We start from the raw sequence: 16,329 nt of genomic DNA on the forward strand, positions 1-16,329 counted from the left end.
TCTTCGAGAAGCGAGAGCCCTGTGTTGCTGGGAAGATGTTTTATTCAGGTATTCTGACAGAGCCAAGCAGAAAAGAAGTGGAGATAAGGGAGGCGGCTTCTCTGCGCCAGCAGAGGAGGATGAAGCAGGCGGTTCAGTTTATTCACAAGGATTCTGCAGATCTTCTCCCTCTGGATGGGCTGAAGAAACTGGGGACTTCAAAAGATACCGTAAGGCTTTATTGTGTTTACTGGAAGGAGATGTAAGAAGCTAGTAGGGCAGTGTCTATTCTTTTTCTTTGTGCCATTTTTCTCTTAGGAGAATTTGGTTGCTTGTGGAAATCAAAAGAATGAGGCTTTTGTATGTAAAAGGAAGGGATTAGAAATATGATGCTAGTTATCACCAGGGTTGCTTTTTTGCTAGTAGGTGCTTTCAGGTACCTGGCATTTGAATCTAAAAGCTTTGAGTTCCTTTTTACATTTACATGAAAATGAGATACCCTTTTCAGTACCCTCTCTGAATCAGAGTAAATCAAAATGCCTTCATATAATACACACATCTGTATACATGTTATACATGCACACATATAATCATAATAAAGCTGCCAAGATTACACTTTGAGAAAGGCTTATGCACAGATGTGTTTTTTTTTTAATGAAGGGACAGAATTCTGTGTTTTAAATATTTATATGTGCAATGATCCATGTGATCTTGTAGCTGACATACGATACTCTTCATCACAGCCAGGGGCTGGAGAGCATTTCTAAATACTAATGTGCACTGATGTTTGGAGCCTTCTCTGATGGGAAATGATACTTAAATGTAACATCAAAAGTTCTGATGTATGGAGCAAAATCTAGAAAACACATCCTACCGAGGAAAGCTGCTTTACTTTTTTTTGTGTCCAGTTCTTGCACCTTATAACATAAAATATTTGCTTTATTTTCCCCCAGTGCTTAATACAGGTTCATTGAAAAAGGTGAATCTTTGATATTTTATTAGAGTGGTTTTGTTCTCTCACAGCTTTCCTTCTCAGCTGGTTTAGGCTTGACTCTCCCTGGCTGAGACAAGGGACATGAGTTGGCTGTTCTTTGTGGTGCACCGGGAGGGGAATTTTTTTACATCCCCAATGTTTTGCAGTTGTAGGGAGTGAAGCTTCTGACCAGAGGAAGGCTCAGAGGGGCTTTCCGGGTCACTGTTGAATGACATCTCTGTCAGGGAGCTACAAAGCGCCTTTCAGAGTGTGATGGCGGTGTTATTGCTATTACCTGCAGATTTTATATGCCAGGGATGGAGTGAGATCCGAGCAGGTATGGGCCTCCCCACTGCAAAACCACCTAGTCCCCATGCCACAGTGGGGAGTGATGAGACAGTGGGCACATATGACCAGGTCTTGCCTTGCAAGTCTCCAAAGCAACAGCACTGGCACCTGCTCAGGCCTCTTCTCACAACCCTGGAGGAGATGCTGTGAATTTCAGAGCCCTCCCAGCACGAGGCTGGGACAGCACTGAGCATCACTTCAAGAGGACTCTAAATCTCTCCCAAGGGCCGTGGCTGCATGCACGTCACAAGAGTAGACCCCAGGAGGAGTGGTAGGTTTTCTCCAGTCTCAGAGATGCACACACCAGATCCTCCTAAATACAAGATTCTACCTTGGCATGGCCTCAAACTGGGGCATCCAGGTCCAGAGGGGTTGAGCTGTGCAGTTAGAAGGCCCAGGACATCAGGGGTCTTTGCCCAGAGCATGTACATGCTTTTCTTGTGAATTACTGCACACCTCCTAACAAAGGAGCTTGTTTTTGTGTCTGCTGTGACAGCTGTGGTGATGTGAGTGGAAGGGCTTTTGACATGACTGGCATTATTAATGCAGGGTTTCCCACGAGGTTTCCAAGCAGCCTTGTCAAGAGAAAACAAGAGGTGACAGCCTCCCAGAGATAGGGACAGGTGGTGAGGACAGACCCTGTCTGTCAGGATGACAACTGGCAGCCACCACTCTGGTTTTGGGGAGAAATCTCTTTCCTTTTGGCTGCGATGGAGAGGGGGCTGAGCACAGCGAGGCGGCAGGAGGTCACCACGGTGGATGTGCTGGTGTCACTCAGCTGCTGTGCTGTTACTCAGCCCTGAAGCATCTTTCCTGGTGATGTCCCATATAGGCAGGTTTGAAAAATACGTGTTGTAATTATCTATGTTAAGCCCTTGATACTTTTCACTGCATTATTCTGGGTTGAAATGAACTCTTCCCACTCCTTCCTTGCTTTATGTATCTCACTTTACCTAGTACAAGACCAAGCCACAGTATATATTGGGTTTGAAAAACGCAGGGCTGGATACACTGAGCAGAAACAGTTTCATTGTGATGCCTGATCATTAGCCTCTTCCCCAAAGCCCGAGAAACTGGCATGAGATGGTCATTAGCTGGGATCTGGGCTTCCCAACATCATAACCATGCCTCCCTGGCTGGCTTGGGCAATCTGACACTTTGCCCTTGCCCTGAGAGATGCTGGGCTGGTTTGGCAGGGCTTTGCCTGAAACAACCCCACATGGCTTTACAAACTGTGAAACAAAGTTATAAATAGTAACAAACAACAACAACAACAAAAGCTTTTTCTTCTCCCAAAATACCCCTTGAGCCGCCCCTGGGTGTTTGAGTCCCCAGTGCAGTACTGGGTGCCCCCACAATTCCATCTCCTGCTCTTGTACCTGGTGCAATGTTGCAGTTAACTGCAATGCTTTCAGGTTTCCCCTCTTCTCACTGTGCATTCCACACAGTTTGTTATGTCTTAGTTAAAATGCAAAGAACTTTGATGTTATGTGCACTGTCTTGGTCAGAGATCTGGCCGCTGCCTGGGTACCCAGGGGTGCAGGGGAGCATGGGCCATCTTGTGTCCCACCTCATCCCCTGTGAGAAGGGCTGACAGCAGGTGAGCACAGCTGCTGGTAGAAGAGGTAAATTTGGATGAAGGATGGGAAGAAGAGAGAGAAATTGGTGATTTTTTGGGACAAGATCTATTAGTGTGTTAAAACTCCTTCTTTCCACTGCCTAGGTACAGATGAGAGAACAAACCTCCTGGGTTTAGAGAGGGGAAGAGCTGGCATCTTCCCTGACCATCTCCACCTGAGTGAAACTGCTGTTGGCAGGTCTTGTTATCCCTGGATCTAGAAGCCAAAATAGTAGGAAACCTGCCAGAGAGATGGACACTTGCAAGCTGCAGTGATGTGCTTGTTTATCAATTGGGAAGGAGAAGGTCTGGACAGGATTTTTTGTGATTCTGTCAGACAATGGTAGATAGGCTTAGCCTATTTTACCACACCTTTTAGGTTTCTACTATGACTTTTTTAGGGGATTATAGGTTTTTGCAAAGTCTCGGGGATGGAAAAAGAGGAATCTTATGAAAAATCCTGGTTTGTATTTACATTGTGCTGAACTATCCTAGGAAATAGCTGTTTTCTTTTTTGCACTTAAACAATGGTATGTGACATCCTTTTAAAACTTTTTAAACTAAAACTTTCAAGAGCTTTGTGTGATGCATATAAAGACAGTACCAGATAGTCTGAGTTTCGTCTGCACTGGAGGGAGAACATGACTGCCTTCTCCATTGCTGTCAAGAGGAAGTTTTCCTCCCTCTCTCCCAGACATGGTTTGCTTGCAGTTTTCCAGCAAAATATGCATTTTCAAATGTCCCCTGGCACATTATCTGTTTATCAAATACGTATCCATCACTTGAGTCATCTGCGTGACTAACATCCCTCACTCTGTTGCACACAAGAGTCAAGGGAAACACAAGTTAAAGCAAACTAATTAATAGCCTGAGACAGGATGGTGCTACAGGGAACCTTTTTAGCCCCCTCTTGCTGAGTTATTTCTGTATTGGAGCGCAACATAAGCAACATTTGTCCCCCTGAAGGCAGGATTCACTGCAGCATTCAGAGCGAGCATCAACAAGAGACAGTCCCAGTTGTGGTGGTAACTTGTGTTTGCTGAGTACCAGATTTTTTTCCTTTTGGTGACGGATCCCACATAGGATTCATAAAACCAGAGGCCTGAGATAACCCACATATGCAGTTGGCAAATGATTCTTAGGAGAAATTGTAGTAAAAAAAAAATGAGGTTTAACTCAAGGGTGGGTGACAGTTAAAATAGTGATGATGACTGTGCTGGTGACTCCAGCCTGTTCTGTCAAAGGTATCTGGCAACGTGATTGAGCACAGGCAGATCAGAATAGCACACAGACTGTCCTGGAAGTTGCCTTTTGGAAGTTTCTCTTGGTCCCAGCTAAGTGGGGCTGGCTGCGAGGAGGTCACTGCAGTGGGACAGGTTGTCTTTTGGCCTGCCAGGAACTTCACTCATCTGCTTCTCCGGTCCCCTAGTCCCTATTTGGTTTTTTTTATGGTTTGAAGAATTAGGTCTCCAAATGTATGTCTGAGTTGCAGACAAACATGAAAGGTAAGAAGGATATGGCATTCACTGTCAGCAAACCCTGGCGCTTACTTTTGCTCAAGTGAGGAGCCTTGGAGGTGATGACAGTGCTGACTGTGCACCCCCAGCTTCTGCCTCCTGTAAGGGAGCCTTTGCTTCCAGACTGATTTGATCCTCAGCATAAAGTCCATTTATAGCGAAGTCAGGCTGCTTTTAACCTAGTTAAGTGATACTGGTTTCTGCTGTTTGGTCTCACTGCAAAGGAGATGGTCACCAGAGCAGTGCTGGAGCTTCACTAGTGTTTGTGCATGGAGGAGACAGCACAACATCAGGTCTGATTTCTCCCTCTTGCTCGGAGCGTTATTGCCTTTACACAGGACATTGTCTCTGGTGTGCTGGTCAGACACAGCAGCTGCAACCAAAACCAGCCATGAAGTTCAATTTCCTTTCAAGTGGCAGGTTGTAGGCAGAAGTACGAACAGTGAAAAGTGGGGAGAAAAGATGATGTGTCCTGATGACCACTGGTGTTGGCTGCATCTGTCCTGTCTCAGCAGCCAGGTCCAGTTTAACTGCCCGTGTTATGCTTACAGCAGGATTTGAAGCACTAACGTGGTTGCAGCTATTTTAGGGTGATGCCAGGTTGCATTAGCCTTTTGTAAATGCTATTATTTAACATGCTGCACAGATTAAAGATGAGGTGTTGTGCATGAGGGTGTGCACGGGTCAGCTCGAGGAACCACGGCCTGAGGTTTTCAATGCTAACCTCATCCCATTGAAATTCCCTCAGGATGAGGAAGCTAGCTGGTTTAGATATCTCTGCAGACACACAGACATATTTAATATGAATGCAAATATGCAGGAATAAGCTAGGAAGAAGGTCTCACTGTAGGCAAATTAAAATCAGAAGGAAAGGGCAGTAATGGGGGGGTGAATTAGCCAGGCAGATAATCAAGCAGAGTCATTTCACCTCCAGCAGAGTATGTGCATCCATCTCTGATGAACATTAAACTCCAAAAAGCTTTTGGGAAGCAGTTGGAGGAAATTTTGAGAAACAGCATGCTTCTTGCAGAGCAAATGGAAATGGCAGGGAGAGTGAGAAGCTGCTCTACAAAGTACTGAGGTCCCCAGGAGAATACCTACCTACCTCAGATGATCTTACCTCTTCCCCTCCTCTCTTTTGCCTCCTGCATCATGGCATCCAGGACTGGTCCCATTTACTCAGCCTTAGCAGCTAAATGCAAATTTGGAGGGAAGAGAGTCGCAGGGTGATTTTAGACCAAAAGGCCAGACTAGCTACATCTGTAGCTCTCTTCTTGCAGTTGTGCCTCCTTCACTTGCACCTGTAAGAGTGAACACACAGACACCAAAATCAGCTTCTTAAATTCTGGGACGATTCACAAAAAATAAGGTCACCACAGATGGAGGTATTTCCTCTGCCAGCGATGAAAGCATCTGTGTTCATTCACTAAGTCCATACACCTTTTTCATACTTAGGTGGTGCATGTAATTTTTAGCTCTTAGCTTTTCTCATCACTGCAGAATTCCCTGATAACCTCATCAACAGATGAAGGCAATTACAGCTGAAATACCAGCTTGGGTAAGCCTGACTTGTTTTGATTCCTACATGAAATCAAATCTTCAACTTGAGTTTGGAAAAGGAAAGGCATCTCTGCAAATTCTGGTTAATAATTTAAGAGTGTTACTCCCTTGCTAATTCAAAGTAGCTCTCTTTAGTCAAAGCCAGGTAAGCCAGAGCTGGCAGGAGAGTTCACAGATGTAGGCTAGGAAAAGTACATGTTATCTGGGAATCAGGGAGAGTGAGACTTTAGGGTGTTCTTCCTCTGAGATTAGTGCTGGCCCATGGGCACCACAAGCAGACTGGTGGTGCAGGTCATTTCGTGGCTTTCCTCTGACTTCACTCTGCTCTTCTGTGTGTGTTCTTTCTTAAAGCAACCACATAACATCCTGCAGAAGCGCCTGATGGAAACAAATTTATCAAAATTACGAAGCAGCCGAGGCAGCTGGGCTCCAAAGAGTGACATCTCAGCCCAGACCAACAAGATGAATCAAACCAAACTGGGCAGCTTGGGGAAAATGGAGGACGAGGAGCTCATAGTGGTGAGCTGCCAGGTAACAATCCCTCCCCAAGGCTTCTAGTTTTTTTCCTTCCAAGTTTTATTTCTGACAGCCTCAAGTTGTGTTCTTGCTCCCCATGTTTCCTGGTTAGGGCTGTACTCCACTGGGGCTGTTACAGCTGTGACGATGCTCTCCTTCTGCAGCGCAGAGCTGCTGTGGCACAGACCCTCATCTGGGTATCTCAGAGAAAGCTGGTCTGATGGAGTTCAGGGCAGAGGGAGTAGCCAGGCTGGAGCAGCATGCTGAAATGCTGAGGAGTAATTATCTATGACGAGTCCCTCTGCTCACAACCTATTTGTTTTCCTCAAATGCCATCGTTCTTTCCCCAAGAGTAATTTCACATTTCTCCTCCTTACCCTCACACTGTTTGGTATCTCACACTGTCCACAACACCCTCTCCTGCCTGGGGCTGCCCTTTCTGCTCTCGGCAAGGGCAAATACTGATGGAAAGGGCTCAGGACCCAATATCATGTTGTTTAGTAGCATCACCTTATTCAAAAGGCAGCTTAAGACCTAGCTCTTGGGTATATGGGGTGGATGAGGCTATACTTTGTGGGCACTGAGCATGCAGTGGAGCAGGGATGGGGTGGCACAGGGTGGCATTCAGAGGGGACCAATGTGTGCAGAGCAGAGACCTCAGGTGCCCTGCACTCATCTGGCACCCACACATCCTCTGCCATTTCTGCTTGTTCTTGCAGTGTGCAGGAAAGGAGCTGAAGGCCGTGGTGGATACCGGCTCGCAGCACAACCTCATGTCATCTGCCTGCCTGGACAGGCTGGGGTAAATATCCAGCTGGGTTTCTGTTTTGTGGGAACTCATGGCACCTGGCAGCACAGGCAGTGCTCCTGAGGCTGGGGCTTCACTCATGCCAGCAGTGGCCGTTCTGTGAGTGCTTTGGGCCATGCCAGGCAAGACCCTGAGCCTCCTGTTACAACCAAATCCTGGTTTATTCTTAAATATCCTTGCAGGGAGCTGAAATAGAATGCCATTTGTAACAACCTCTTCACCTCTGAGCAAACCTCTTCAGAGGGCTGGATGTATTTGTGTTTTTTCAGCGCCTGCCTGTTTGTCATTCAGTGCCTTATGAGACAGCTGAAGTGCCCCTAGCCTTCTGTGTCCTGAGGCAGGCGGGGCTGGGATAGGCCATATCCCCACAGCGGGTATAAAGTGGCTGCGTGGTCACGCCACTGATCTCTGAAGAGCAGGATCAGGCATCAACTCACAGGGTGGCAAGGAGATTTTGGCACTTGATTCCCATGAAGTCATTGCATTTTATTGACAACTTGCAACAATTAGGCAAAAAATGATTGCAGTTGCTCGCTGAACACTAGTGCAGGCCCTGAACGAACAGTGCCTGTTTTCTGCCCAGACAGTAATCACTTCTTTGCATGACAGTGTTTAGTGGCTGGAAGGTGGCTGCACTTACTATAAACTTGTTGCAGACTGTGGAGCTGCTCAGCCCAGCTCATGGATGGTAACAGTGCATTTGGAGAAGTCTTATTTTTCAAGGTGCGGTATTGGTTGCTCAACACATCTGAGTCTGCTCTCTGTATTACTTGTGTGTGTCCTGTGTAGTTTTTTCAGCACCACTCTGCTTCAGCAGTCCCACCCTTCAAAGAGCACTTAAAAAACAAGTTAGAGTCACTTTCCACTGTCAGGTTATGGAGATTCCCTCCTGATTTAAGAGAGGTCACTTTCATAGCCATCGGCCAGCTAGCTGCAGCTAAAAGGCCTGTGTCTCTCTCCAGTGTTATCAGCAATGAGGGAGTTTTGGATCCTGGTTGGTGGGATCCTGTGGACATGGGGCTGAGCAACACTGGTCCAGCGTACAAAGCCTGTGTGTGTGTGACATAGAATCATTATGGTTGGAAAAGAGCTTTAAGATTGAGTCCAATCACTAAGCTCAAACTGCCCAGCCCATCGCTAAAGTAAACCACCAGAATTAGAAATTCTTTATGTAATACTGTATTTAAAACAGTGAAAACACTAATTAAAAAATCACAAGAACAAGGTTAATTTTCCCACAAAACTGGTGACAGAATGTGTTACTCAGGTGGAGTGAGGAAAACCATCATTCACTGTTACATTAACTCTTTGTTCTCCAGAGAGGGGGCTCCAAAAGCAGCCAGGCAGCTTATGTTTTGTTACAATATTGAGAACATTTATTCACATCTTCATATGTTCATAGGTTTGGTTTCTTCTGTCTAGTGGCATCGCTGGTAGTATGACAAACATGATTTAATGTACCCACATTAGTGCTGGCAAAAAATATTCTGAGATATTCCATGTATTTTCATATATCTTTTTCAATTTTAAAAATTAGATATATATTCCACAATTCAGAATGGTTTCCTGGATTCTAAGACAGATTAACAAAAGAGTTAAGTCCAGGGCTTTGATGCCTGGCTCGCTCTGTCCTCGCTGTGGTAGGTCCATGTGACAACGGGCACCGCTCCAGGACATTTGACTTCAAATTAGTGCAAGCACGTGTGGCAATGATAAAACATGGGTTTTGTTGAAATCTAGGCCTGGACAGCAGCAGGGCAGAGGCATGTTGGGCAATTTTGCTGCTGTTCCTGCCAGGGCAGCAGGGCCCCACAGGATGGCTTTGCTGGGTGCTGCTGCCTGAGGTCAAGGCCCAGTGGCTTTGGGCACAGGCCCTGCTGCTGACATCTCTGGGTGCCTCAAAAGCACCATGTGTGTGCCCCAGCCAAAGACCTCAAGTATTCCCTTCAGTGGATAGAGAAGCCATTGGAGTTGACTACACTCAAACAAGCCACTCTGACTTGTCTTGGGACAGAGTAAAGACAGCTCAGGGCCAAGGAGCTAAAAAACTACTTCTTGATATGTTCCTGCTGCTTTTTAAGTCCAGCCCCCAAGGGAAACAGCAGAAGGGATGGAGGAGATCTCTCTGCTACCCCTCCTGGTCCTTCTATCTGCACTAAATGGTGTGGGCAGTTCCTACCTCAGTCCCAGAGCCTCTAGTCCCCCCAGGACAGACGGGCAGACACACACATGCACATGCTGCTGCAATGCAGCTCAGCAGGAAGGTACCTCAAATACCCAAAAATTGATACAGGTTTTATTGAAGGCAGAGATCATTGCTTTGATCTGCCTTTCCATTACATTCTTATTCAGTTTACAAGAGAAACTGAAGCTAAATAATTAATCAGTGTTGTCAGACTTGTTCATGGAGTGTAGATAAAAGAAACAACTGAATATCTCTGACCTCCTTTTTTCCTTTTCTCGGGCTGAACGTGATTCATCTGTTCACATTTCCCCTGAATAAACCCAGCAGCAGCATCTGCTAACAAGTGTGGGTCAGGCACATTGCCCTGGCTGTGAGGTGTGGGGGCACAGTGTTGGCAGCTCCGCTGGCGGGAGTGGAGTATCCCTTCCTTGTACCCACCTGCATTAGAAGCAATTTTAGATCAGCAGCTTCCCCAAGTCTCGAGGAAACATAGGAAGAAATATTCCTCTGGTAAAAAGCAAAGTCCAATAAGAAGCTGTGCTTGGGGCAAGGGCTTATGCAGCCACGGGGCTGAATTTTGGGTCATGCTATGGTCTGACATGGGTGTAGGCTGCTGGCTATATGCAGAGCATCACAGAAAGCCTGCCAAGGAAGCAGCTTTCCAGTAATGGGAATAGGTAAAAGGGGCAACTAAGACCACTCAAGTGTAAGTGCCTTCCACATGCTGTTTACTCCTTGCTGGAGCAGACCATCCATGTCTGTTTCATGTCAGAAGTGTTTTCAATGTGCAGGTTAAAAGAGCATCTCAAAGCACTCCCTGGTGAAGAAGAGATGGTTTCCTTCCCATCCAAGGGGAAGGCAATTGGCCAGATTGAGTGCCTCGTCCTCACAGTGGGAGCAGTTCCTGTGGAGTGTGCAGCCTTCGTCGTGGGTGAGTGGGTCTGTGCTCATCTGGTGTGGGCTGGGTTCTGCTGCTTCTCACCTCAGGGGAAAAACGTCCAGGAACACATTAAAATGAAAATAGAAATACTGCTTTACTGCAGCAAAAGTCGCTGTTTGGCCCTTCAGATGGAGAGAGGGAGGATGCATTCAGCAGGGCTGTGCTGGCGACACCGGGCATGTGATCTGCCATGGTGATGGAGCCACCGCTGTGTCTCCCCGCAGGCACCTGCCTGCCCTCCTTTAGTTGTGTTCTCCTCCCAAGTAACTGAGGTCCTTCATCAACAGGGTTTTATTTAGCAGAGCAGCCATGAAGTCAGATGCTTTTTGACTGACAAAAAGCACGGGAGAATATTGTAAATGTATCAATCTGAATGTTCCTATTTTTCAGAAGACAGTGAGAAACCGTTCTCCTTTGGGCTGAAGACACTGAAATCTCTGAAGGTAGGGGTTTTACAGCACGGCTTTTACCTATGCTGGGAGAGTTGGGACCGCTGTGAATTGCGGTTTTCCCTCTTATCTAAAGGCATTTCTTCTCTACAGTGTGTCATAAACATGGAGAAGCACCATCTCGTTCTGGGGAAGACGGACAGGGAAGAAATCCCGTTTGTGGGCAGCGGCAGCGCTGAGGCAGGCGAGCAGTAAGTTGGCTGGGGAGGGTTGCTGCCTGTGTGCTGCCCAGCCGGCCGGCTGTGCCCCTGCATGGCCACGCAGTAGCCGCCACGACAGCTCACCAGCACTGCCAGAAATGGGTTTCATCAGCTTATTGAATTTGGAAATAAAGTCCCTGGCTTTTTCAGCAGCCTTTTTCAGCTTTTGCTGCCTTTTTAAACTTTTTTTCCCCAATAAACTCTGTGTAGCAAAAGGGGTATCTGAAAAGACATGAGCAGCCAAGTACCTTGGGAAATGTACTTTGTGGAGGTCATTAGGAAGACTCCTTGTGTGCTGCTTTGGGAGTGTTCCCAAACAAACCTTTTTCTGGAAAATATTTATGAAACAAGGTGAATAAACCCACATAAATGTTTTGCGAAGTGCAGGAGAGAGAGATCCTGCATGGAGATAACGATGTTGCCACTTCTTCCCGCATTGCCCCAGCTGCCCTGCCAGCTGCTCCTTATGTCCTGGATTTTTCCAGCCTTATGTCCCTGTAGGAAGAGAAAACTGTGCTGTCCATTCAGGTACCACCTAAATGTGTGTAGGTTGTGATGGCTGGCTCTGCAGTCAAGCAGGCAGCAAGCAAGGCAATCCCCCTCCTTCCAGACACTGCACAGGGCTCCTCCTGGCTGAGCACTGTGAAAGAGAGACATACCACCAGCTCCTGCCTCTGAGAGCAGGTACTGGGTGCCTGAGAGGGGAATTTGTACTTACATGCCTCTCTGGCTTAGCAGGCAGCTCTTGTGGTTGCTCAGCGATGCATGCTTCAGTCACAGCCATCAATAAACCTTTGCTCACTGCATAAGAAAGTGCCTTTGTTGAATTATGTAGGGTAGCACCTTCTTTAACTACCCAACACGACCAGATATAGTCATTTTGCAAGTCCTACAACCCCCATGCAGCTTGAGCCTGCTATGCTAGGCACTACTGTGCTTTAGGAGCTCGGGCAGGAGCTGGGAAGGGGCAAACCTTCCTCAGCCCAGCTCATTATATTTATGCTCCTTGTGGAGTACACAAGGGATATACAGAATCAGGATGTGCACCCTGCCATGTGCCCAGGACAGCCACTGGCCTCGGGTGCTGCCAGCATGGGAGCCCGAGGGGCACACGCTGCAGTGCTAAACCACAGGATGTTTTCCCTGTCTCCTCTGAAACAGGGCTGTGAGATGCGTAGTGTAGTTCCATCACCACTGCAGTGATGAAGCATTTCTCGGTACTGCATTCAAGGCCAAATTATGCTGCCTTTTTTTTTTTTTATCTCATGAAAAATGCCTGTTTTATTGAATGTCCTTTCCTTCCTGTTTTTCAGCAGTTTGGAGGCATAAAGAGAAATTGAAACACCGGCCCCACAACATGAGCTTGACATCAAAGAAATCCTGTGCAGCTGTTCCAGATGGACAGCAGCGTGCTGCTTTGAAAACGTTTATACTAGGCTACAGCTTGAGTAGAGCTAAATGAAATCCTGTTCAGTAGCCAGTAATTTAGAAATCTTGTCATGTTTATCTATGGGTTTTGAGAAACAAATGTGTGCTTATTTTTTGGACTTTTATATATAGTGTCCTGTTTATCACAAACAGTTGGGAAAACCTTATGAATTTCTTCTGATGAGAAAAATACTTTTTTATAGTGGCCTCATATGAGTAATTGTATCTAGCTGTGATTAGAGGCTATCAGAATGAAATTTTTATTAACGATTTTTCCAGGGGCTAAGTATTTATATTCACTTAATTGATATTGCCACATTGAAATGGCCATTACCAGGAAGTCATTCAGAATAAAATCACAATGCTAATACTACCTAGGAATTACAGCCCATCCTGTTAGCATAGTATTGTTGCCATGTAATTACGGGTGCAACTATCAGCTTGATGAGAAAGAGTAATTACTGAATTATTAATGGATTATAGGCTTCTCTGCAGTGTCATGGCAGCACGAAAACAGGGTTTGAGAGGGCTCCTGGGGTGATCTCCTGCAGCCCTCGGTTCGCTGTGAGGTTGGTGCTGCACAAGGGCAGCCCATCGTGGTGCCCTGGGCTCTGGGCAGGTGCTTGGCCAGCCTTGCCACATGCAGCCTGAAGCACCATCTGCACCCGGGTAAGCACTGGTGCAGGCCATTCACTCCAGCAGGGCTTCAGTGTGGCTGCCAGAGATGCCATATTTTTAATATCTATCTACAGATTGCCTGGGAACTTAAGTACAACACTAACCTTGATCACCCTCAGGGCAAGTGGGAGTTTTCGCCAGGACAAACACTTTACTGGGTTCCTGTCCTGTCACAGCAGGGCTCACGTGCTGGTCACTTGCAGATCAGAACAAACATATAGTATTGCTTCAGGGAGCCTGGCCTTGTACCAAATCAGCTTTCTAGATTTTTAAAAGCTAATGGGAATCAATACTGTCATCTGCTGAAGAGGCATCTTTAACATTCATAATGGTAACCCGATGTTTGTGCATCTGCCTCTGGGCAGTCAGTGAGGGCCAGTGCTGCAGGAGCAGGGGCTGCTCTGGCATCCCCCACTTAGCCAAAGCCCCGTGGCCCCAGGCAGGCACTGGCTTGACCAGGCTGTGAAGTCCCCTAAAAGATAAAAGCCACTGTTCATGTGCTTAAGCCTCCCTGCAGACATCAATGCCCAGCTCACCCAGGCATTCTGTGGTGTGTAGCATCAGCTGCAAGCAACATCATCACTGGCATTTCCCCTTGAGAAATATCTCAACATTCCTGGGTAAGGACCAGTAACTCTTTTCACCTCCTGGCCATTGGGCTCAGGTCCTGCAAGCCAGGCTCCTGCCAGCTTTAGCCAGTCTCTGCACAGTAACAATCTCATGCTTGCCATGGTGTCTAAGCTGGAGCTTTGTCTCTTGCAGTGGGTTTGAACCTCTTTTCAATATTGGGTATGACTATCAAAATTAAACTGTCTGTATTTTGAGCTATTTTCTATTTTGCTGATAAGTTTCAGTGCTTTCTCTACATACAGTATTTTATATAACACAGCTATATATATTATATATATATTTACAGGGTTGGGCTGGCCCGGGCAGTCCCACCCTTGTGCTGTAGAAATATTTCACTAAATATGAAATATATTTGATTATTTTATATGCTATGAGTTTGGTATTTTGGTACTTCTTTCTTTCTGTGCTTTATTATTGTGCTAAATGTTAAATTAAATCTAAATAAAGTTATATTATTATTGCTGTTTATTTGCTTGTACCCTGGATATGCTTGTTATTTGTTTCCAGTGCACATCTCTGCTGAGGAGTTAATTTCTCTCTTTACCCTGGTAGGGTCTCCACAGTGCTTTCATGCCCACATGTGCTTCCCACAGAAGGGGAAGTGCTGTCAGACGGTGCAGAGAGCAAGCAGGCTGAATAGCACCTGGCACTTGAGGTAAAGTGTGAGCATTTGAGATCCCAGTCTTTTCTTGCCATACACCTCCCTCCCAAAGGAGGTGTGAGATCCCGCTTGTGCTGTTCTGGGTTTTATCATTTGGAAGGCTGTATGTTTCTACCATGTTTTGTGAGCTCGCTGAGGCAACACCCACCAGTGTAGGGGCATCTGAAGGTGTCTCTGTAGACATGAAGAAGCTAGGAAATAAAGTGGTCAGAGCAGGTCAGGCATTCATGCAACAGCTATGTGACTACAAGCAGAAGATAAGCAGCTTCAGGTCAAAGTCTTCCCCAATGCTTTGTCTGTGGATTTAAGGGCTTGCTGTCTCTGCCCAAGTAGGCTTTACACCACTTCAGCTGGAGTTGATCTACTGATGAGAACTTATCCTTTTACCCACTCAAAGACTCACAGCAAAACCCTTTGGTGGATCAGTACTCCAAGCTGGGTAAAAGTGTGTCTTCAGTGCTGGGCTGCCTTCCTCAGCACAGAAAGAAGCCAGACTCCAGCTATAAAGTGTAGAAACAAAAAATGAGGATAAATGCACAGGCAAAAATAAGTTCTTGTGCTTCCTGGAGCTGCTACAGGTTTCTAGACTTACTCAGACTATTTCTAACGCTAGACAGCAGAGTCCTAGCACATGCAAATGAAAAATCAATGGGCAAAATATCACCCCTTCAGCATAGAGCAGGGCTAGCCCTGGTGCTGGTGGCCTTTCAGAGTTGGCTTCTGCAAGCAAGATGCTCTCTAAGACAGGACAGCTGCTATAGGAGAGTTCACACGGGTCATACACTAGACTTCTGTACACAAGCACTTGCATGGCCACAGAGGTAAATGGTAGAGTGGCTGAGCATTGCAGACCGGCTCAGCAAGCCCTGGCTGATTTCTCTTGCTTATCTCTAGCACGGATGTGTGCCTGTGCACCTTTGTCAACCTCTCACTGATGTGGGTTTGCAGGAAGCTCAGTCATGGCCCTGCAACCAGGGGACCAGATGTATTTTGGCATGTGCCTGAGGGCAAGATGGCAATGCTTGTCTGGGATTAGAGAATTTAGGAGACAAAAAGGCAGTTGCCAGCAGATGTCATGAGAAGCCTCTGGGGTGGTGGGGAGTTTTGTTAAATGATTTATGCCCCAGCTGGTGAATGATGTCGTGCTGCAAATGAACATTTTGCAGCTGACGACAAGAACAACCCATTGCCCAAAGTGAGCCAGTTGCTCCTTGGCCCAAGGACTCCCCACCACTACTGCTTTTGCTCAGGTAGTCAGTGAGACACCTTCAACCCCTCCAATGTCTTGTCTTCTTTTTTGTCATGCCTAAAGTGGAGGTGAAGCGTGCAAAGAGGAAGATGTCAGAACATACAGGATCTTGATGCTTGGGCTCCTGCAGTTAAGATGGCTGTGATAGTGGATAGTGATTAAGACATCAAAGCCTGCTACAGACTTTAGAGATCTGGACAGTTGGTGGGGAACAGCTGCCAGGCTCCCAACTTACGCCTATCTTTCACTGTAAGTGATGCCACGGAGGCCACAAAGGCAGCATCCAGGGGCTGCGGAATGGGGCTCTCCCCATGACCACTTGACCTCCTCTCCACATCAGTCAAAGCAGCTATAGAGCTGACCAGGCAGTTTAACTCTTTCTGGGCTGAGTGCTCTGCAGCAGCACTTGCAGCTTATCCAAGTGGAAAGTTAAAAGGATATTGCCAGGATTAGCCCTACAGCAACATTATTCACATGCATTTTGTATCCTGCTAAGATCGACCATTTTTTCATTGCCTCTGCAGAAGCAGCTGATCAGGTGAGACCCACTGGGGCATCTCTCCACAGTCAACTGCAGCATAATCTGTTAT

General features: G+C 46.6%; 1 protein-coding gene across 1 annotated transcript; it reads left to right on the top strand.

Annotated features, from left to right (window-relative positions):
- Positions 1–12,622, top strand: NRIP3 (nuclear receptor interacting protein 3). The gene is made up of 7 exons (XM_062000119.1): positions 1–209; positions 6,347–6,526; positions 7,231–7,313; positions 10,296–10,435; positions 10,835–10,887; positions 10,987–11,084; positions 12,407–12,622. Exons 1-7 carry the CDS (start codon positions 36–38, stop codon positions 12,420–12,422), a joined length of 744 nt encoding a protein of 247 aa, XP_061856103.1. The 5' UTR covers positions 1–35; the 3' UTR covers positions 12,423–12,622.
- Positions 12,623–16,329: the final 3,707 nt, after the last annotated feature.

The sequence above is a fragment of the Colius striatus genome, chromosome 7, assembly GCF_028858725.1.
Source record: "Colius striatus isolate bColStr4 chromosome 7, bColStr4.1.hap1, whole genome shotgun sequence".
NCBI classification, from domain to species: Eukaryota; Metazoa; Chordata; class Aves; order Coliiformes; family Coliidae; genus Colius; species Colius striatus.

Excerpts from the sequence above, each read along its gene's own strand:
- NRIP3 (XM_062000119.1), top strand. The coding sequence starts at position 36 with ATGTTTTATTCAGGTATTCTGACAGAGCCAAGCAGAAAAGAAGTGGAG. Across the intron at positions 6,527-7,230 it reads TCATAGTGGTGAGCTGCCAG|TGTGCAGGAAAGGAGCTGAA; the intron begins GTAACAATCCCT and ends TTGTTCTTGCAG. Across the intron at positions 7,314-10,295 it reads GCCTGCCTGGACAGGCTGGG|GTTAAAAGAGCATCTCAAAG; the intron begins GTAAATATCCAG and ends TTCAATGTGCAG.